At 40.6% G+C, this 23,636-nt stretch overlaps 1 protein-coding gene across 2 annotated transcripts; it reads left to right on the forward strand.

Moving 5' to 3' along the window:
* The first annotated feature begins 2,607 nt into the window (after positions 1-2,607).
* Positions 2,608-19,418, forward strand: dennd1a (DENN/MADD domain containing 1A). Of its 2 annotated transcripts, XM_037753377.1 has the most exons (23): positions 2,608-2,788; positions 5,739-5,803; positions 6,855-6,898; positions 7,214-7,263; positions 7,786-7,905; positions 8,216-8,285; positions 8,740-8,820; positions 9,148-9,201; positions 10,366-10,476; positions 11,397-11,497; positions 12,202-12,247; positions 12,398-12,499; positions 12,601-12,726; positions 13,070-13,171; positions 13,251-13,338; positions 14,874-14,914; positions 15,179-15,250; positions 15,344-15,400; positions 15,641-15,793; positions 16,375-16,439; positions 17,389-17,526; positions 17,838-18,084; positions 18,334-19,418. In XM_037753377.1, the coding sequence occupies exons 1-23, from the start codon at positions 2,772-2,774 to the stop codon at positions 19,399-19,401; spliced, it is 3,018 nt and encodes a 1,005-aa protein (XP_037609305.1). In that variant the 5' UTR covers positions 2,608-2,771; the 3' UTR covers positions 19,402-19,418. The 2 variants fall into 2 exon arrangements, with proteins under 2 accessions (XP_037609305.1, XP_037609306.1); XM_037753378.1 differs by lacking the exon at positions 17,389-17,526 and having other exon boundaries at positions 2,609-2,788.
* The last annotated feature ends 4,218 nt before the right edge of the window (positions 19,419-23,636 follow it).

Below are 23,636 nucleotides of genomic sequence, written 5' to 3' on the forward strand. Positions count from 1 at the left end.
TTGTTGAAAAAGTAGGTCAAACGTCACAGCTCTCTCTCTCTCTCTTTCTCTTCACTCAGCCCCCTTGCTTGCTTGCTTGCACATGTGGGATGGGGCCACTGTTAGATGATAGGCTATGTGATATATATGAGTGTATTTACACACGTGACAGAAAGTATAATAGAATTATTTGACTTTTTTGGCTTTGTTTCAGAAGGTCAGTCCAAATTTTTTTTTTTTTTGCATATCCAGATTGATATCTATCATCACATGAAAGTAGTAGTAGTCATAAGCCCTGTTCAGACCTGGTATTAAAGGTCCCATATTGTTAAAAAAAAAGAGATTTTCATGTCTTTTATATTATAAAGCAGGTTTAAAGGGACTTTTTGTAAATTTTTAAGCGTATAAATGTAACGGGTCAGCACACATGCGCGTTCGCATATGAGAATATCTAGTGAATGTAGAGTGGACGTTTGTGCAGAAATAAATGCTGCAGCTCCACCAGACCAACAGAGGTTTTCCGTGTCTTGTGAAGTGACAGGGCTCCTCCACGTGTTACGTTGTCGTCTCGTTACCGACCGGGTGTCGGTGTCTTCGGCTGCCGGGTGCGGTCGGGAGGCGATAACGTAACTCGTTGAGGAGCCCCGCTGCTGAAGCCTGCGCTGAGCAGGAAAAGCCAACACTAGGATCAGCATTGATTCATGGAGAGACCTTCGTGTGGTCAGCTAACATTACTGCCAAGCAGCTGAAATATAGAGTGATATTGTGGTTTTAGCTGACGTCTGTCGCCTCACTGTTTTGAGTGATGCTCGTTCATGTCTATGTAGCGCGAGCTCGACGCTGACTTTCGTTGATTTCAAGGCCACAGGTGTCGCTGTTAAGCAGCATTTCTGAATCTTACAAATAGTCCCTTTAAGTGCTATATAAATACTGTTAAAACGATCAAAACGCTCAATATATGGAGAAATAAACACAGAACGGTATTCAGAAATTGTGCGTTCGAAACAAACCGTTAGGATTTCTGTCCATTTATGATGTCACAAATATACAAAAGGCTTGTTCGAGATGAACTGCGCCTCGCCTGTAAAGTAGACGAGATCAGGCGGCAGCAGCAGGGGGCGGAGACAAAAAGCCGCAGTCAAGTCGGACACCTTTCAGCCGTTTCCAGCAGCCCTCACGGAATTTACAGGAAGTCACAGAAAAAGTTACTTCCTGTTAGATCCGATCTGTAGGCCAATTGTAGTTTGCAGACCACATTGGGATTTATTTCTATCAATTTGTTTGTAAATATATGTGGAAATGTGCGTGTATCTGGCATTGGATTCTATCCTTTATTAATTTTATGTCATATGTCATGTTATATATAGATAACCTTCGTTATTATAATAATTATTATTATTAACCACACAAGATGTGTTTGTTAAAGGGACTGTTTGTAAGAAGCAGAAATGCTTGTTAACAGCGACACCTGTGGCCGTTAAGTCAACGAAAGTCAGCGTCGGGCTCGCGTTTGTGCTCGCTCTACATAGACATGAACGAGCATCGCTCAAAACGGTGAGGCGACACACGTCCGCTAAAACCGCAATATCACTCTATATTTCAGCTGCTTGGCAGTAATGTTAGCTGACCAGACAAAGGTCTCTCCATGAATCAATGCTGATCCTAGTGTTGGCTTTTCCTGCTTCAGCCTCCCGACCGCGGCCGGAGGGAGACACCGGCACCCGGTCAGAGACGATAACGTTTCTCGCTGCAGAGCCCTGTCACTTCACAAGACACGGAAAACCTCTGTTGGTCTGGAGGAGCTGCAGCATTTATTTCTGCACAAACGTCCACTGTACATTCACTAGATATTCTCAGAGCTACGAAGTCTTCTGCAGTGTGTAGTGTGCATGCACGCACGTGAGAGTGGAGCGAGCTGAGTGAAGGCAAGCAGGCAGAGGAGCAGAGTACAGCAGAGACTCTGGCCCTGCGGACCAAAGCTACAGTCTCCCCTGCATCCTCCGACCGCTGCTAACACTGTTTAACCGACTGGCTTCACTAGATATAACTTTGCGGTTTTGGTGCTTCTGGATGGTTTGTGTTGGAGTTTTGGGTGAACAGCGTAGCCACATGCAAGCGTGCATGGGACACTGACCCAGGTGATTTATACGTGTAAGAAGTTACAAACGGTCCCTTTAAAATAAGTATTTTTTTTTTAAAGCCATATCATTTTATGTATATAATATTTTGCTAAGATATTTAAATAAAGATATCAAATTAATTATGTAAATCTCATCTGCCAAAAAAATCTGGGATTGTTAAAAGTGAGTAATATCTCCATCTTTTTAAAAAATGTTTTTAGAAGTTCTTCTGTAAATCAAACCAAAAAGAATTTGCATGAAAACAATTTACAAACCACTAGTTTCCCCCTCAAAGTGCATCTATTAACAATTAAAATAATGGCAACTATATCGATCAAATCGGCCGATATTATGTTTTTATCACGCGACACAAACGTCGTCTACGACACGTATTGTGGAAGCTGTAGTTTCTATCACCAGCTCGCTCCTTCACAGACTTAACAGCTCCTCTGCTTTACAACTACAACTCCCATAGTGCAGCGCGACGCAGAACGTGATCTACGCGTTGTGTGTAGCGTAGTAGCCAGACAGAACCATGGCGTTGTACCACAGCTCTGTGTGACAGGTTAGCATCTGGTAAACACAACAACACCTCCTCCAGGGTAAGGGACGCGGCTGCGCACTGTTATCCGGTACAGACAACCGACAGCGGGGTCGAGAAGAATAGAAAGGATGGGGTCCCGAATCAAGTAAGAATGTTTATTTATCTGCTGTGTTTATAACGGTTAACTGTTAGTTAGCATCATGCTAGCTGTGTTACAGTGAGTCATTGAGAGGAAGATACATACAGACACACAGAGAGAGAGAGAGAGAGGCCTGACTTGTTGCGACACAGGCTAAAAACACTGGTGCTGCTCCACTGAAACAAAGCATTTTTAAGTGTCTCTTATGTGTTTTGAGCTTCTACTAATCATTCACAATACAATGCATGTGTAGCTTTGTAAACAGAGGTGTGTAGCAGTGAGCTGCTCTGTTTATGCAGCTGCAGCTAATGTAAACATAACGTTACCTGTGTTCCTAAACCGGATGCTAGTTTTCAGGACTATAAACAAGGGTTTGTGTTGTCCTCTATAGGGCTAGTGTCACCCCTCATGTAAATATTGTAGGGCTATATGAAAACTAATAACCAAATTAGGACATTTTGGTGGTGTATTTATGGGGAAGGAGCTGATGAGTTATTATAGTTTAATTGTAGGAACATTATTGTCTGTACTAGGGGTGTAAAAATATATATATATATATATATTCTTACTTATTATGTTTTGTGATACTCAGTTCAGTTCAGACAACTTTATTTATCCCCAAGGGGGCAATTCATTTGTAGCATTCCCAGTCCATCCATCCATCCATCCATTCATCCATACAACAGACAACCAATAATTAGTTAAGTCAAAGGAAACATATTAAAGGCATGGGGCAGTTGGAGGGACAAGTTACAATAAGAACCATATAAATATATAGTATTATAGCAATAAAAGCCAACAAATAAGAAACAATAAATAAGAACAATATAGCTAAAAATTCCTCTAAATAACAGTCATTTAAAATGGCTAAAATGGGTATGGTCTGTGTTCAGCAGCTTAACAGCAGAAGGGATAAAGGACTACTGTATTGATTCTCAAAAAAACATTGTATCACAGCTCCAGACTAACTTTCGACATTGGTTGCACTGGTGCGCTTTACGTTTTTTATTTAAAGGTCCAATATTTAAAAAAAAAGTGAGATTTTCATGTTTTTTTTTTTAATTATAAAACAGGTTTAAGTGCTAAATAAATACTGTGAAAGTATCGAAACGCTCAATCCACAGGGAAATATACCTAGTCTGTAATCAGAAACTCTGCATTTGAAACAAGCCGTCACAAATATACAATATTTAGACCCTTTACACAGATTTAAACGTAAACATTCTAAATGTGTTTCAGTTTATTTCCTGGTTGCAGTGTATGTGAATGTCATCAGCTGACGGGAAGTACACATGGACCCAAGCTGTTGCCTTGCAACGCAATTCTGTTGCACTTCCGTCAAAATGCGCTAAAACGGAGCGTTTCAGACAGAGGGTAAATACAGGCATATTCAGGCAGACAGTTTCTACTAGAACTTGTAAACATGTTCTAGTAGAAACACAAAATACAAGTATGAACCTGAAAATGAGTACGATATGGGACCTTTAATACTGCTTGCATACTGATTTTTGTTAGGAAGTTAATCAGGCCTCTCTATTATCTATTTTATAATGCTGTGAAAACATCTCCTTCAAACAACTGCATTTATTCAAGTTTCTTGGCAAAAACGACACTTCTCAAGATTACATTTGAATGCATCATAACGTTAGAACGTTATAATTTACCTTAGCCCATTTCTCATTTTTTTACTGGACAGAGACTGCATGCACCATAATGCCCCACTAACTAGCTCTCATCCCTGGTTTCATCTATTGTTGGTGGTCAAACAAGCCGGCGTCTTATTCTCAAAACACCAGCATGCAAATTATTGGATTAACGTAAGATGTCCTCAGACCAAACGTCTCCTTGTATGACTTAGAATTTCTTCAGTCAAATGCAACCCTAACAGAGCGGTACAGTAGCTTAGCTACCATTGAGGTTACAGAGGTCATGTCTTCTGTATTGTTTCTGGGAACAGTTTCTATTCTGTAATTACACACAGTGGTTAGAAGGCTGATTATTGTTTTGACAAAAGATATTTAAATGTGACTGTGACTCAATCTTTCTCCACCATAATATTTTGGGGTGTCTTGGAGAGTGAAATAATATAATAATATAATATATATTATTATTATTATAGAAATATTTTTCTAAAATTCTGGCTACAGCAAGTTTTATTGTCCACAGCATATTCATTAGATAAGTAAATGTTTCTCAAATTGAACCTCCATTCCTTACTGTTGGTCACAGTTAGATTACCCCAATTTTATTAAAAGACAGCTTTACCCATAGCAGTATTGCTCTGAAAGCAGCAGCCTCCTCCAGTTCACTACACCTTCTATCTGATAGCTGTCAGTCTGGTGTAGACAGCTGAACAGAGCTGTGGTGCTGAAAGGACAGCGGCAGGCCAGTCACATGCAATGCTGGTACAAATCTTTATAATTAATTATTACACGGCTGTGTTGAATACTCGATTCTGATTGCTCAATCTTGGCGTTCTGCGGTCTGTAATTTCTGTGTAAGAGACCGTTGCTATGGGCGCAGCTCTGATGTCTGACTCTGGCAGACGTTTTTTGTGTCAAAATATTGATTTCTTAAGTAAGTAGCTGTGTAATAAGCGGGATAATGTACAGCTAGCAGGTCATTATTGTGAAAAATCCCTTTCAGGGCGATGAAAGTCACCCCTCGGGGTGCAGCACCGCCCTGTCGGGGATTCTTTCACAACAATGACTGGCTCGCTGTACATTATCCCTTACATAAATACAAAATGAATGCAGCTTGCGGGCTTCAGAAAAAAACCCTCTGCTACTGTATATGGCCTTTTCCATACAGCAGATAATGTTAAATTTGTCTACACCAAAAACTCTTTTTTTTTTAAAGTTGAAGGCTACACTACATGATAAATATGCTTACTTTGCCTGAATTTTGTCCGTAACACGCAAAGAGCACAATGATAAGTTTTCATTCTCTGTTCCAGGGAGAGCCCTGAGTCCACTTTTGAGGTGTATTTGGAGGTCGCCCATCCAGGCACAAACAGCTCTGGTAAGTATCTGAAGGCTGGAGGTACAGTTAAAACTGCACTACACATACATCTTTTCTTAAGCAACAGAACTACAGAACTCTGTACTTAAGGGTAATGACCGAATTTTGTAGGTACTACCGATGTAAAACAAGATGTAACAGATAAATACATACTGTAGATATAAATTTAGTGAAGTTATTTATTATTAAAATAATAAATTGTACACCAGCAACTTGGCAAAAAATTCTTCAAATACACGTTGTAAAATGGTCATAAGTCAAGGCGGTTGGGAAAAGCTAGTGTAGAGCTAAATGATAAATGTTGGCGGCTTTTTGCATCTGCAACATGTGACTAATTTCCTGGGTACTGAGGAAAGGGTTGTCGGCTATATTTCTGAGAACGTCTTCCTGTTGGAGTTTTGCGCCTGTCATCATTTCCTGTTCAGTCTTTAAGATGCCATATCCATCTCTACTGTGACATGCAAATCTTCTGTCTGACTTCCTCTGCTGTTTTTAAATGTGGAACCATTTGGTCTTGATTGTGTTTTGTTTCGGTCTGCTTCACAGAACAGCTTCACACATTCACTTAGGTCTTTTTATATACAACCGAAGACTGGGTTATAGATCAGTATTAATGAAAAGTATGCACAGGAGTTTTATGGTATGGTATGCATGATTGGAATTAGCTTGTAAACTGGCTACTTTGTGAAAAAATCAGGTCGTAGACGTTGTCTCTTAACTTTATTCTCTCGTCTCAAGTTGCTAATTGGACTGTAAACAACGAGCAGCGCATGGAAAAGGAAGTCTTGTCCTGCATATCCGCTGGCTACACCAGCACCTACATGATAAATTAAGAGATTAAATACAACCCCTGCGCCTTACTCTGCGCCCAGATTATGCGCCGCTTAACTCGCAAAAGTGTAGTTGGACACGCCTTAAATGCGCCATGCACTTAGACCATGCGCTATACAATGTTTAAATGGGGCCCATTGTCTTAAGTCAAAAAGAAATGTGCTCCATTAGTTCCTGTTCACATCTCCACAGTCATTTCATGTCCGTCCGTTTTTAACAGGGCCGGAGGTGCGGAGACAGTACCCTGAAGACTACACAGAACAGGTTTGACTCACCCTCCTCTTCACAGTTATTCATTGGTTTCTTTTCCACCTTTAATTCTTTCTTTGTTTCTTGTACTCATATGTTGTACACAGGCTTGACTTGTACCAATGCATGTACCATTGTTGTGTGTTTATTTATGTCTGAGACAGGAAGCTTGGGTAACGTGGAAATACAAGTGATTTCCACGTTTTTCTTTGGTTCCTCCACATCCCATCAGCCCCTCAAACGTTTTTTTTCACTTTAATACTATGGAATATTATTATTACATATTGATGATACTACTGTACTCTATTATCTGTCATCTGGGTCTCACAGGAAACTCTTCAGACTGTGCCCAAGTTCTGCTTCCCCTTCAGCATGGACAGGTACACACACACACACACACACACACACACACACCCACACACACACACATACACACACGATTGTTTGTGTTACTTAGTATTTTTATGCCTCCGTGCCTGCGAAAGCCACGGCCAGAGGCTTTATATTCACGGGTTGTACGTCCGTATTGGCACAAACCACCACTTGGACTCAAGGATGAACTGATCAGAATTTGGTGGTCAGAGGTCAAAGGTCACTTAGACCTCACAAAACACGTTTTTGGTAACTCAAGAATTCATATGCTTATTATGACAATTTCATACAAATGTCTAAAAGGATAAAAAGATGAAGTGGTGACATTTTGGAAAGACATGGATGTAAACTACTTTACATCCATGTTTTATTACTTTTAATCTGAAGTTTTCGATTGATTTAATAGATGTACACTGTGTTCTTTTGTAGTTGTTTATAAAAGGACTTTTTGAATTATAATTGTCTGCCTCTCTCTCTCTCTCTCTCTCTCTCATTCTCTCTCTGCTGTCTGAACCTCTCCTACCCTGCAGTCTCACAGTCAACCAGGTCGGCCAGAACTTCACATTTGTGTTGACTGACATTAAGAGCAAACAGAGATTTGGCTTCTGTCGCCTCTCCTCAGGTGCCCACACCTGCTACTGCATTCTCAGGTGAGTTTGCCCCTGGCTTCAGGAGGTATTTGGTAGGTAGTTGAATACCTTTCTGCTTTAGTACCAAATAGAAAAAGAGTTTTGGTAAAGGAAAGCACCTACAGTATTTAGCCTGACTTTTGTGTGCTATCTGGCCATCAGCTCTATGAATTTATTGGTATATATTTTAAATATTAAAAACAAAAAATAAATTAAAACAATAATTTGAAAATCAGGGTGTTGATTATAAAAAACTTTTACAGTACCAACATTCTCACTCACAAACGATGTAAAGCTCATCTTTGTAAAAGTACAAAACATTGTTTTTCAGCTACCTGCCCTGGTTTGAAGTCTTCTACAAGCTGCTTAATATCGTCGCAGATTACACCATCAAAGGCCAGGTAAGTCCTGACAGGTGACTCATCTTGTTATGGGAACATTGTGTTGTATCAGATTTCTCTACTTCAGTCAGGGATTTGTAGAGTAGTTTCTTCACTGAAAGTATTTTGCTTTTGAGCTAAATTTAGAGCTGTGTTTCTTTTTAGCTGCAGTGTTCACCCAGATTTGTCACGTTTGCTTCAGATAATGAAGAATTAGGAAAATGGCAACTGAAACAGACACTAATAAATGAGTTTACATGCAAACAGTTTCCTGTTATAGACTATAGCAGCATGTTAATGTCTCTTCTTCTCAAAAAACTGTACACCTTAGAAGGTCATTGTATGACTTTGCAGCAGTTATTCTGTGCAGTTTGTCTTCCAACTGACTCATTTGACTTTGGAGCTGTGTTTCTGTTTCTTGCATGAGGTCATGCATTTTTTAACTGACCATTTCATTATCTTCTGAATGTTTCAGGAAAGCCAATGGCAAGAGTTCCTGGTGTCACTACATACGCTCCCCATCCCTGAGCCCGGGGTCCCTGTTCATCTCGGTGTGGTGAGTCTGACTTCACCACATCACATCAAACTGAGCTCAGTTTAAACTGGAAACACTGCAACACTGCTATCTGTTTTCCTCCCAAAAAAATAATGTCACTGATAGTTGATTCACCCTGTTAACATATGAGACTTCAGTTTAATCTACTACCATACAGGATTACTACACTAACTGTATGATCAGCATCACCTTACGTGTATGGAGTAGAGGAAAAATTAGTTGACTGCATATTTTTTTCACAGTTTTCTTTGCATTGCTTTTATTTCTCCGTACCACACTGTCATGATTAAAAGTAGCACTGACCCTCTTGTTTTCTGCTTTCTCCAGCATTCCTTCTTCACTGTGCCTGACACAAGGGAACTCCCCAGCATACCTGAGAATGTGAGTGTTCACATCCCAGTCAAACATCAGTTCAAACTTCGCATAAACAAAAAAGAAAATCTCATCAAAACTGTCTTAGTTAGTCTCCACTGTTCCAACAATCACCAACTCTGGTGTGGTCAAAATAAAACCCTTAATTGAACGAGTTAGATGTGAAAATATGAAGGTTCTACATGCTGTTTTCCCCCCATTGTCTCTCTCTCTCTCTCTATTCTGAGGCAGACCATTAAATTAGCGAAATAATATGACAAAAAATGCCCCAAAAATCTTTTGTCTAGTACATTTTGTACTTGGAAACTGCAAATACATCATACATGCTTGCATTACCAATGCGTAACGCAATGCTTGTGTAATATCCAGAATGAGGAAGAACTGGTGGAGCAGGCAAACAGCAGGAATTTCATATAGTATAATCCAGTGGTTCTCAAACGTTTTCTGTCATTCCTCCCCATAGAGGACGAAATCTTTTCATCTTTTCAGTTGGTCTTGGTTTGGTGGTTTTGGCCGCAGCAGGGTTTGACTGACAGCTTTCACACCAGTCCAAATGAACCGTGCAGTATTCTTTTAAGACCAAAACGTTGGGAGTTTATTTATGTGGAGCTAAATGTTGCTAGCTAAGACCTATACTATGACACATAGTGCAGGAGTATGAATGGATGTGAATGGGGGCAAATAGCACAGTGTTCGGGTCTTCGTCCTGTAGAAGGGGGAGTATAAATCTTTTGCTAACAGATAAAAATCTGTATGAACACTTACTTACAATATGTAGATTTTATCACCTGAGGCAAATTTCACACTGTGAAAATAAATAAATACATGATAAAATTAGATTAAATCTATATGATTTGATGAGAAAGTTGGCATTTTTGATGTAATAAATGGTAATAATGAGATAGCAAGTCATACTTTTGGCCTACTATGCTGTAATTATGAGGTATGAGAACTGTCATTTTATTCTTCTTCTAACTTGCAGCCTTCACCTGCCCAGATTGCAAATAAAATGCATTGCTGTTTAGCACTTGTCAGTTGAAATAGCCACTGGATACTAAGTTTGAGTTGAACCAAAGTTTATACCATTCATACTAAATCATGGTCCACTGGTTTTTACCCTCACAACTAACTCTCCCATTTGTTTTTTTCTCTTATTGTGTTTGACCCTTGCAGAGAAACCTAACAGAGTACTTTGTAGCAGTAGATGTCAATAACATGCTTCATCTGTACGCTAGTATGCTTTATGAACGTCGAATCCTCATCTGCTGTAGCAAACTAAGCACTGTAAGTAGAGTCCACTTCCTGTTTCTTCTCTCTTCTACGGCTCTGGTCTCTTTTTAAAGGGGACATATCACTTTTTCAGTGCTTGTGCTCACACATCTGGTTATCTGGAGTGTCTACCAACCCACAAACTGTGAAATAAGACAATCCAGTCAGTTTTTTTTGTGGGCTGCCTAAATCAGAAAATATGTAATTCAACAAGCCAATCAGATTTGGATCCCCTTCCTATGTAACATACATACCCAATGAGCATGATATGTCCCCTTTAAATCTTTCAGTAATGAGTTGGTCTGTTAGAGTTTACAAGACCAGCTTTTACCCTGTGACCTCTCTGAAAAGAGTTTACAAAATGTTTTCTTTTCGATGTGATTTTGATACTTTAGAATGAAATGTTTGAGGTGTTTTTTCTCCTGACCTTGAATGTACCAAACCCTGAATTTGAAATTGTATTCATGCAAAACAAATTACTGCCAAATTACCTCAATATTTACCTCAAAATTTATTGAAACTTACTTTATTATAAACATTATTTAATAATTATATTCCGCTATTTAGCTGGTAATTTATTTAATACATTAAATAATATAATAATATATTTAATCTATTAGCAAATAACTTCTTTGAAATTTCTTTAAAAAACTCCCTGAATCATTACATTAGCTACCAGGTTACATTTGTGTAGACAATAAGTCACACAACGGTGAGATTTGTGCCTGATCAGAAGTGTCTTCTATTAGTTTTCCACCTCTGATGAAGAGCAGCGCACAGCCACTTCTCAAGCCCGAGGGCCCTATTTTAACCATTATATGATATTTTAGCATAAATTGTATTTTAAACTGTCAGCTGTTTGAATAACTGCACATATAGCAGAGCAGCAATGTGAAATTCCATATCATGTATTTGATATCTGTCTTTGTCCACAGTTAACAGCTTGTGTCCATGGGTCTACAGCCATGTTATATCCAATGCACTGGCAACATGTTTACATTCCTGTCCTGCCTCAACATCTATTAGACTACTGCTGGTGAGTATGCTGGCTGTCATATACACTCCAAACCTCTTCTTTTTTTTTCTTTTGTAATTAGTATTTTGAAACATGAACATTGTCACATTTTGGTCCACAAAATAAAACTCCTATATGCAAAATAATATTAATATAAATAAATAAAAGACATAAATGAATGCATTTAAAAAATAGTATCTACAAAATCCTAATATACAAATAAAATACAAACAAAATAAATAATTAAAATAAAATACACAAATCAAATACATATTCATACATTCATCTGCACCATGGTTTCAAACTTATTCTTTTTATATGTTTGATAAAGTTTTGTCTGCATGTTATGATAATGATTATGATGATGGTTGATGATGGTTTTATAATAAAATTTGAGGTTATAAAATGCTAAAGTATAATCAATAGCAGTAACTTTAAAAAAATTGCCCTTTATTTACCTCAACTGCAGAGAGAACCAGACTTTTATTTCTATTTTTATTCTTTGTTTATTATAAGTGTTATTTCGTCATATTTTAGTAAGTAAGACAATCTTCCTGTTTTTAATTATAAAGCTTCATTGCTTTATGAAAGGGTGTACTTGTTATTATATTGTAATTGTATCAGTGGCATAAAATGGTCTTAAAATGACAAAAGTAGTTATCGTGACAGGCCTACACCCAGCTATTATCTCAGGAATAAATGTATGAAACTGGCTCTTTTTTCAGTGCCCCAATGCCCTACCTCATCGGAGTACATTCCAGCCTGATGGAGGTAGGTGTCTATAACTGCCACAAAGAATTACAGCAAACTTTTTTACCCTTCTTCCTCTGGCACTGACAGGTTTTAAAACTGCATAGCACCCACCTGTCTTTTACAAGCACTTTGTGTCTTCAGTGGACTCTGTGTTTCCCTTGCTTGTAGAAAGTTCGAGGGATGGCTCTGGATGATGTGGTGGTCCTGAATGTGGACACAAACACCCTGGAAACACCCTTTGATGACCTCCAAACTCTGCCCAATGATGTGGTGAGGAACTACTGCACAGTACACAATTTGTTTTATGGACAGATAAATATGGACAGATAAAACTGTGTTCTAAAGGACTGTGACTTCATTTTCCCCCGCAGGTCTCATCTTTAAAGAGTCGTTTGAGGAAGGTTTCAACAACAACTGGGGACGGCGTGGCTCGAGCCTTCCTCAGGAGTCAGGCGGCTCTGTTCGGCAGCTACAGAAACGCTCTGCAGATCGAGCCGGTCAGTACGTACTGTAGACCAGAGACATGAAGGATAAAGGGAACAAAGAAAAAATGATAGAACTGATCCTTTCATGTGAGTTTGGGTATGATGGCACACCCAAGGTCACATGGGTATGCCCATATCCTTCAATATCGACGACAACAACATTTTTACAAGGTCAAAGACCAGAGGGGTGTACTACGAAGCGAGATTAGCGGGTTAGCGATGTATGTGGAGCCTAAAGTGACAGTTTCCAATGTCACGAAGGTCACGAAGGGCGACTGGACACTGAATATAAAATACTGAATGTGTTAGAGTTGTACAGCACTGTGACAGCTGGTGTGTTTTCCTGCATTTTCAGGGAGAGCCAATAACATTTAATGAGGAAACCTTTATGAACCATCGTTCCAGTGCCATGAGACAGTTCCTCCTGAATGCCATCCAGCTGCAGCTCTTCAAACAGGTACGCACATATACACACACATCTGTATTCCACCCATCCTCTTACACTCACTCAATACATTTTGTGGTTCTACCTGCAGTTCATTGACGGCCGGTTGGACCTGTTGAATGCAGGAGAGGGTTTCAGTGATGACTTTGAGGAGGAGATCAGCATGGGCGAATATGCAGGTGAGTCCGTAGTGATGATGTGTTTGTGTGTCACTTATAAACTGGGTCCATTGACATGGAAGCACGGAGCGCATCTATATTCATCCATTTATAGGAGGATCACTCAAACAATAACGAGACTGAGATAAGTGGGTTGTTACGTTTGGCATGAAAACTAACAGACCATGCAAAGCCAAGACACTTTTTGGCTGGACCGCAGAGGGCCACCCCTACAAACGCAAAAGTCGGAGTGACGGAGTGAGTGACTGACTGAGTGATAAAGTCACATGGTCGGCCGAGTGTTGGAGTTTCCTCATTGGCTGTTTCTTTTTCAAAATGAAAAGGCGGGAACAGTCCTTTATTTACGTTTTCAGGGGATGAGTGATCGCCTCGCTTTCCAGCATTGGATGCTTGATGGGCTGCCATGCGACACAATGCACTAGGCACTGAACGCTTTGCCTCGTATACGTTCTTTGCTCGTGGGCTGCTGCGATCTGCTTTCAAACCGGAACCAACATAGCGGTTCCTTTGGAAACCTTCCTCCCTTATATCACGAAAACAGTTCACCGAAATGTGTTTCTGAAAATATTTAATGCGAGAAATAAGCCATGCAGTTGCAGTTTATTTTGGATCGACAACTTTTTCTAGGGAGTTTCCAGAGGTGGCGAGTCGCAACGATCCTGGACGCCCCTGATTTGCATGAAGTTGCCTTGACCTCAACTTTATAGAAATGAGGTTCTCTCGAATCGCTCTGCCACGCTACCAGAATGCCTTGCAAAGCTGCTTACATAGACATTGAATTGGAAGCATGGAAAGGACGGAGACTATGTAATGCACCATTACATTTAACATTATAGACATGACCACTAACTATCTGTGTAACAATTTAGCCACAAGTTCACAGACTGACCAGACACGGTCCAGCCATATACTCAGTTTTGATTGTTCTTGTTTCTTTGTTCCCTTTCCTGTTTTGACTGTTGCTTTTGCTGGCTGTAGTAAATACAAGTCAAAAGTCTCGCCTGAAAACCATCATATCCACCACAGATATCAGATTAAAAAGACCATCTAACCTGATGTTTAACTTATCACTACAGTGGTATGAAGTTATTGATATTATTTGCATTCTTCACAAACAATCGTTGATTTTTACGCGTCTGAGCGGCCACTCGGACATCGTCTGTTTGATACCATATTGTTATAAATGAATACCTACACACTCTGTTCAGTCACCAATACTGTTATTATAATAATAACATCAGCTGGTCCCAGAGCTGAATGGGAGGACTAATCGTTGTTTTGTCAGACTGCTGTAGAAGAAAGTCTGTCAGTCCTTCACGCTGTACGTCACATTATAAATCTGCTCCGATATTTAATCAACTGCAGTCATGAGGTGATCACAAGCAGCAGATGTCATTCTAACACAACATATTCCAACTTCTGGTCCAAACAGGAAGTTAAAAGACAAAACAATGGACTTTGAACACTTCCTTATTGCTGAAACAATATGTGTTGACCTTTTATGTTGACCTTTTATTGTTATAACCCCCCCACAGGCAGTGACAAGACCTACCACCAGTGGCTGTTCACTGTGAAGGTGAGCTAGTCTGAATGCTTCTACCTACACCAACAGCACACTACCCTAAAGAATACACTGCATGCTTTTTTCTAAAAACATATGTAGTTAATTCCATTAAAAGTGTTGTTTTGCCTCTGTAATGGATGAAGCAGCCTCTAGGTGCTGCTAGCGAGCTTTAGACCTTGTCCTCATGTCCTCATACAGTTTGTCCATTTGCCGTCTGAGAGCAAACCGTCATAATTCGCTATCTCCTCTCAACATTGACTCAATGTTTTCTGACAGAAAGGAGGCGGGGCTATCATCAACACAGTGAAGACCAGGGCGAACCCTGCCATGAAGACCGCTTACAAGTTTGTAAGCACGTCTCTGGCTCCTGTTACACATTAGAAAATTAACTGTTAGCTAGAATGGCAATGATCTGACTTTGTTTTTATGTTTGTTTGACAGGCTAAGGATCATGCAAAAATGCGTATCAAGGAAGTCAAGAGCCGGCTTAAGCAGAAGGTATGTCGGGCTACACTGCTGAAAAGCCATTCTGGGTCAATTTTTGCTGTTCTTTCTGCTGGTTTGTAAATTTGAGAGTTTCAATCTTGGCTCCAGGAGCAAAGGTGGTGACAGTTCTTGGTCTGTCCCTCACAAAAAAATACCTTAAACGCTAGCCTGACTTACCTTAACTGAGCAGCGCCATCACTCCTTTTCGCCTGTGTCAAACTCCACCTCCTTCTGTCCCCCCCCCCTCTGCAGGAGCAGGCAGAAAACGGCTTCTCCACAGCAGGGTCAGCGGTCATCGATGACGACAACACAGCAGGCTTCCCCTCTTCCACCAGTGCAGTGAGGAGGGAGGGGGCGCTGCGAACCTTGGACGACCACAGGCCGATCACTGTGCATTTTGGACAGGTGGGCAGAAATATGGCAGGGCGGGGACGTGGTCTCTCTCTCTCTCTCTCTCTCTCTGCAATGTGAAATATTATTATGGTATTTCTGCCCAAATGTTGCCAAAAAATTGTTGCCTACTGAAACTTTAAGAGTTTTAAAGAACCTTAATATTCTCCATGAGCTGTGTGTAGCAGCCACTGCTGCAGCTCCACCTGCTGACTGTGTTGATAGGTGGGCCTTCCTCAATGTCACAAATTAATGAGCAGGATTGCTTTTTGGCAATACTGGATATTTATATTTCTGATTTTTTTTGCATCAACATGATGATTGATTTGTCAGTTTTTTAGTTAGTTAGGATTAGTTCAAAAATAGCATGATGGACTGACTTTATTTCTCTTGTCATTCTTTGCACTGCACCAATTGAACAGTTTCACATTGTCAACTGCACATTTTTTTTACACAATTTTATTTTTTCTATTCCCATAAAATGTCTCTAAGTGTTGCTACAGTAGATAATCCCTGTGGGTCTCTCTGATGTGGACGTAGGTATGTCAAATTTAGTTGTGTTCCCTTTTTCTCATATTGTGTTTTCTCTTCTGCAGGCTCGGCCACCAATGCTGTTGAAGAGACCGAGCAGCAATGTGAGTCTGGAAAGCAGCGTTGACCAGTAAGCCTACCTCCATTATATACATTATATATCCCACTGTCCATGATGCAATAAAGAAATATAATAACATGTGTAGATTGCCAATGCATGTACTCAAGGTAGAGGGGTTAAAAACTGCAGATAGGAGAGCAAGAAATGTAACATTACAAGTCCATATAGAGTCCTAAAACCCGGAAAAGAGTTAGCATTTTAGCATTTCTGGTTCCCTCGTCTGGAAGTCAATGGATTTTTTTGAATGGGTTTCTGGTTAGATGTCTGAAATAAAGTCTCTGGAAAAGTTGTCTGTTGCTACTTTAGAGTGAGACAATACAAAATAAGAACATATGATAGAAAATATCTATGATACAGTACTATTATACGTGACAATAAGTAATGTTTTAACCCATACCAACAAGAAAAAAAACACATCAGTAGATAATCGAATGCAAACTTGATTATTGAGGATTTTTATTATTTTCAGTTTTATATCTGACGAGCACCCTAAAGTTGAAATCACATATTCTCACTTATCAGAAGAAGGTTAAGTAAGTTTAAAATGCAGCTTGTATGTAAAGTGGCCAATATTAGAGTGACATTATTCACTACAGTTGAAGGACAATGGAGATGAGCAGTATTAACTGTGCACACAGAGATTCTTTTTTTGGGATTTCTTTCCTCAATTAAACCAATTTTTTTTCATTGGTTTGTTTGTCCGTGCCATTGTGTCTAATTTCCTTTTTCAGCTAGCTGCTTCCTTTGGGCTCATTCAAATGAAGTGTGCAGTAACATACTAATCCTAATGCACTGTATGTAAATACAAACTAAAGTTGAAACTCTTCAAATTACTAATCCTCAACCGTCCTTTTCTGAATTTTCCCTCTTCTTTTCTTTTTTTAACGGTCTTCATTAACATATATGTGTAATCAGCTGTGAACTTCCTGTTTTCCTGTCTTCCTTCTTCTCGCCGTAGCTCTATCCGTCCTACTCGTCACTACACAGTCTTTCTCTCAGAGGATTCGTCCGGAGACGAGCTCCAGTACGACGATGACTCCATCTCTGGCTTTCCTGACAGCTTGCTCTTCTCCGTCCCTTTTGAGTGGTCGCCTCTGTACGCATCTCTCTGATTGCCTTTGCACTATTGACTCCTTTCTCATCTCTTTTCTTTTTCTTTCTAATGGCATGTGTGTTCATGTGTTTTAAAGGTTCACATGTAGGATAAAAATCCTGGGATTAGGTTTCGATTAAAGGGATAAGCATAAAATTATAATAGAACTTGAAAAATGCACATAAAAATACGTTAATGGAAACACAAGAATAAAAATGTAGGTGCATCTTTATTTGAGGTAAAATGTCAGTGGTTAGGTTGGGTACTGTGTAGCCATGAAATGAATAACCACAAGTCAAACACTGTCCCTGCAGGCCGCAGCCGTACCGCTCCCTGAAGGAGGTTGAGATGATAGATGTGGACGATACTGGGTTTGGGGCAGAAAGTCACACTGCCCCTCCCAGCCCGGTTAATGAGAGGTTCTCCGACGTCAACCTGCTGGGGGACATCTTCGGCTGCCAGGACGAGCCTGACAGCCTACCAATGACCTTGGCTAAAAGTCTGGAGGACCTGAGGACTCCCAAAATCTCTGAGGAGCTGCAAGCAAAGTTCACCTACCAGGTCAGACGTCCAAATGCTCTGTAGCTAAAATTAAGTAACTTTAATGAAAATCAGTGCTGACGTGTGTGACGCATTAGCTATGTTTTGATATTGTACTGAATCCAGTGGGCCCCTGGAACGTAGGAAAAGGTAGGAAAAGGAAGGAAAGACGCATGAATTAGGAAACGGTTGTCAGTAATATAAGTTTTAGGCAGATTTACTGGGCTGGTATGGTCTTTTTAAAGTTTGAATTATTTCTTGTGTTTGCAGCGGATGGACCTGAGTCTGGGTGAACACTCGCGAACGCTTCCAGGCCTCAAGCTCCCCAACCCTTACAACAAGCTGTGGGGTATAGGTCAAGACGAAACAGCCTTGCCCGTTTGTGTGCCGCCCACCTGCGACAGACCTCCGCCTGTCCAGGTTGCCGTGAAGATGGACTCTCCGAGCCACGAAAGCTCCGACCCGGGCCCCGACACTTTGGACCCTTCCACCTCCGGCAACATCACCATCCCACGTCCCCACGGAAGGAAGACGCCCGAGCTCGGTTCTGTGCTGGCACCCCCCGCGGCCCAGTTGCGCTCTAAACCAGCGGGAGCCGGTGAAGGAGGGACTACTTCAGGGGGACAGGAGTTTCGGCAAGCCCTGGGCATGACCACAGATGGAGACCTGCTGAAGCCCATCAAGGCCTCTGAGGACAGTATCGATCTGATGAGTCTTCTAGACCCCCTTAACAGATCAGCACCCATCAATTCCACATCATTGAGTGACGGGGTAGATATCGGCGTGTCGTCATCTTCCTGCAAACCAACACTACCACCCAGGCCTTACCCACAAGGCTTGCCTCCTTTCCCACTACATCCTCACGCATCACTCAACCCTTTTGCCCAGTCTCTGCAGCACACCTCCCCTCAAATGCGTTACTCACCTACTGTAAGTGGGAATCCTTTCAATATGGTCTACGGGCCTCCACCGGGCTCTTACTTACACACTCCAGCCCAGCCACAGTCCTTTTCTACACTACCGGGGCTCTCTTACAGACAGCATTCACCCGGCAGTTCAACTCTGCCACCCAACTACGGACTGCTCCAGTCAGCCTACCCCTCCTCCGTCACCTCCCTGCCTCACTTCTCTGCCAGCAATCATGCTCTTTCCAGTCTCGCGGACTCTACGTCTGTCCCCAGTACAGCCATGAACAAACTGGCAAAGCCACTTCATGTTGAGGGAGACAGCCAGAAGACTCAGGATCCTTTTGGGGATCTGCTGACTATGGCCAAGCCGGCTACACCCCAAAAAAAGAAGGTGGAGGACCTTCGGAGGAGGTGGGAAACATTTGATTAAAACCCTGTGAATATGTACTGATGTGCTCCTCTCTGTCACAACTCCCTCACAACTGTATCAGGACCTTCTATCGCATTTAATACTGCATCGGCGTTGATACATGCTTCTCTGCTTATGCAACTCACAATCATGATAATAGCTTAAACTTAAAATGAGTTAGTTAACATTAGCTTATTGGGCTTACATTATTTCCTCTGCAAGATAACATTAAAGTGGCAGTAGGCAGTATATTTTTGGCATCATTGGGCAAAAATTCCATAATAACCTTTCAGCATATTGTAATTCAAGTGTTCTGAGAGAAAACTAGACTTCTGCTCCTCATCATGGCTCTGTTTTCAGGCTTTAAAAAATCTAATCAGTACACTACAAGATGATTCTGAAAACATTTGAGGCAAGAAATAGACATTAACGTAACATAATATTGATTCATATTTGATCAGCGCTGCCTAGTTTGACCGTTTGGTCGGAGTTCGCGAGTGATTGACAGCCGGCTCTCATAGACAGCAGATGGACAGCAGACCTCAGATCAGCTCTGACTGCTTGTTTTCCTCCGGTCTGTGAAATATTGCAGATGTCGTTAGGAGCACCGGAGGACACAGAAGAACATGATTTTTTTCAGGTTACCTGTCTCATGCACTACTGTCAGGATATAGCGACCGTTTTATAAAAATAACTTTTTTTAATCATGTTTGCTCCGATCTCTCCTACTTCAGCTTTAAACCTAACATTAAATTTCCTCACCATCACAACCCTACCGCCCGCCCGAGCCCACGATATTTTCTAGTAAGGTCACCCGAACCGACCAGAACCAGGACTGAGCGGGGAAGACGGTTGCAGTAAAATGAGAGGTTTTCTAAAGGGAGTCTGGCAGCCGCAGATCTTTACGACACAAGGTGGCGGCGCTCATGGAAACACTACTGCTTTTGTTCGCAAGGGGCCGCCCTCAAAATCAAAATGAAAGTTCCTTGTAGTAACTTTAAAGGTGCTTTGTTGACTGACTTCTTTATTTAAACGACGTGACATAATGAATCCTCTCGGACCAACAGATTGTTTGGCTGCACTGTTGCTGACCCCAGTGGTCGATACATTTCACTTTGCCATTATAACCAATAAACACAAATTAACCAGAGCTGAGATCATAACTGTCAAATAAATAGCTTTAATTAGCAAAACACTATTTGTAAGTGGTACATTCACATATGTACTGTTTTTTTATTGATTTATTACTTTTGTTCTAGACTACAATGATAGGATTTTCTTCTCCTCTTGTGTGTTGTGCATATGCAGTACATCAGAGACAATGACCCTTTTCAGACCTGGTATTAACATGCGTCCTCAGTGATCGGATCACAAGTGGACAGCTCTAAATACAAGTGTGAACGCACTCAAGACGCATTGAGATCCGATCTTTCGGACCACATTCAGAGGTGGTCTGGGCCACATATGGCCACATTGAAGGACCGCCTATCAATTGACATCCCGCTGGGATCTGCGGGGTCTCTGCGCTCCTCATGTGAATAACGCCGGTACAATAACTTTACATTTTGATGTTATAAAAATGTTAATAAAATGTACCCAAATGACATTCCTGTAATATTACATCACAACGTCTGCTGTATTAGCCATGTGTTTACTATGTGTTTATTTGCATATAGAGCGGGGAAGTGAGATCGGATCACAAGTGGCCGCTCATGTGGAGACAATCTAATATCGGGTGTGAACAGACGTACCTAAAGCTGTCAACCTGTGATCAGATCACTGAGGAAGCGTGTTGATACCAGGTCTGAACAGGACCCATCATGTATCATTTACTGCAACAGAAGGTCCTGATCTAGTATGTAGGAATGTGGTGACACCCGACACATGCACACACACATACACCTCCCTCCCCACTACCGTCAGCTCTGCTGCTGACCAATGACAAACAGGAGTGTGTGTCTGGTAAACTTAATGGCGAGTGAACACTTGAACCTGTCTAAGGATCGCCTGAATCTGGATATTTTTTTTCATTTTTCCCGCCATTCTGCCCAGGAAATCACACTCAAAGCCGGCCTTGCTTCAAGATATTCAGATGCCAACAGTTCTCAGCTCACTCACTAACAAAATCGCTTACAAAATTCTTTGCACAGCAGCCTCTCTTTCACCCTGTCACCTGTCTTTACTGCCACCACGTTAGCGTAGCGCTGCTCAGTATAGATTTATAACTTTAGAACTAGCACGCAGTGTTTTTCCTGAAAGAGGATATATGTCACAATCACAACAGCATATGTCTTAATGATGTCAACTTAGCCAGTAGCTAGTCTGCTATAGTTGATCCTAATGGCATCATGGTACCGTAGCTGCAACGTGTGGTGCATCTCTATCATGCAGTTAGTTCACCCGTTGATATTTTTGGTAGCTTCCACGCACAGTATTATTGTTTTGTTGTTTTTTGGCCTTCATGATGAATCCCGTCTCACACTGACCTGTGAAAATGTGTTGCCTCCTACTGTTTTCTTTTTTTTAAAAAGAAACTTTTAAGAATAGCCTGTAAATGTCCCTAAAATGGTTTTAAACATTTCTGTCGAATTAAATATATATGTGGACTTTGAAACACTTTATTGTATATTCTGTTGTTTTAAAGGGTTCTTTTGCCAATTCCGCTGCTAATATATGCACTCTAATTTTCCTTCTGTTGTTTTTTTTTTGCCTTTGACAATTATTATTTTGTGTTTGATGACAGTGATTGAGCTACTGAGTTACAGGCTGCTTACACATTGTGGTGTTGAGTACTGTGCGTAGAGAACAGATTTAATGCCTCTCACGATTTTGCCAACAGTTTCTATTTCAGCTGTTCCGACTTCTCCAACAGTGTGTCAGCCGATCTGCTGTGTTCATGTGTGGCCAAAAAGTCCTAAACGCTTCAAAGTGCTGTAGTGAGAGAGTGTGTGTGAGTGTGTGTGTGTGTGTGTGTGTGTGTGTGTGTGTGTGTGTGTGTGTGTGTGTGTGTGTGTGTGTATGTGTGTACAGATGACACTTTATTTGTTCTCTGACTGATTAAAGACTGGTGACTAGTCTCCTATTGCACTTGCTTAAATACCAATATTTCATCATAACATGTCAGCCTCATTTGATTAAATTTCCACAACTGACTGAATTGTGCTGATCTACACAGGACATACTCATCACCTTGTTACTTTTTTTTTTTTTTACCAATAATGTCCATGTCCATCTGTCTGTCTATTGGTGCAGATATCTTGTCCACTGCTTTAATTCCCATGACATTTATTATGGAAATGTATATGGTCCCCCTGCTGAATGATTCCTGATTATTTGAACTTGTAAACCCCTGTTCTTTACGGAGGACGAAACCTGCCAAAATCAAAAATAAATAAATAAATAAATGACTCAATGAATAAATAAATAATCTCATTAAATGTAGCAATGCGCCGGGAAACATGTCGCGCCATGCGGTACGTTTTGCAGCAACATCGCCCTGGAGGTTCCCCACTCTGAACAAGCTAAACCTTGGGGAGGAGACTGACCGTTGGTCCGGGCCGCGAAACAGTTCATCTTCAGAGGGTTGATCTGCAAACCTGTACCTGTACGAGGCAGCGGCAGGTGGAGCAGCAGCAAGCCGATGACCCGCTGTTTGGTGGCCGATGACACACGTTGAGAGACAGCCCCCGTCATTTGCATAATGAGGCAGAAATGCATAAAAATATGGAAAAGGAAAGAATACAGAAGAAAAATAAGATTTGGAAATAAATAAGAGGTGAAATGCAAAGGGAAAATTGTCTAGAAATGAATATATAAATAAATACATAAATAAATACAAACTTTTAAACATAAATATAAAATAAATAAAAAAACGAATGTATAAATAAATAAATTTTAAAATGAATAAAAATAAATACATAAATAAATAACATGGAAAATTAAACAAGAGTAAATAAGGGAATTAATACAATGATAAATAAAGAAGCAAATTAAAACAAATATCAATTTATGTCAAATTTTATCAATTAATGGCTACATTTGTTTTTAAAATTATTTTTGTGATAGTTAATGACATTTATTTATTTTTTCGTTAAATGTAAAATTGAAGAAATGTGTAGAATTGAAGAATCCATGTGTAAATTCATATCATTTGTCAGTTCCTGTCATGCCACTTCCTGTGTAGTCACTTCCTGTTTAGCTCTACCTGGTTCTGTAGAAAGCATGGCAGACATGTGCACGGTTCTCTTAATACATCC

This window comes from Sebastes umbrosus, chromosome 19 (assembly GCF_015220745.1).
Source record: "Sebastes umbrosus isolate fSebUmb1 chromosome 19, fSebUmb1.pri, whole genome shotgun sequence".
Taxonomy (NCBI): Eukaryota; Metazoa; Chordata; class Actinopteri; order Perciformes; family Sebastidae; genus Sebastes; species Sebastes umbrosus.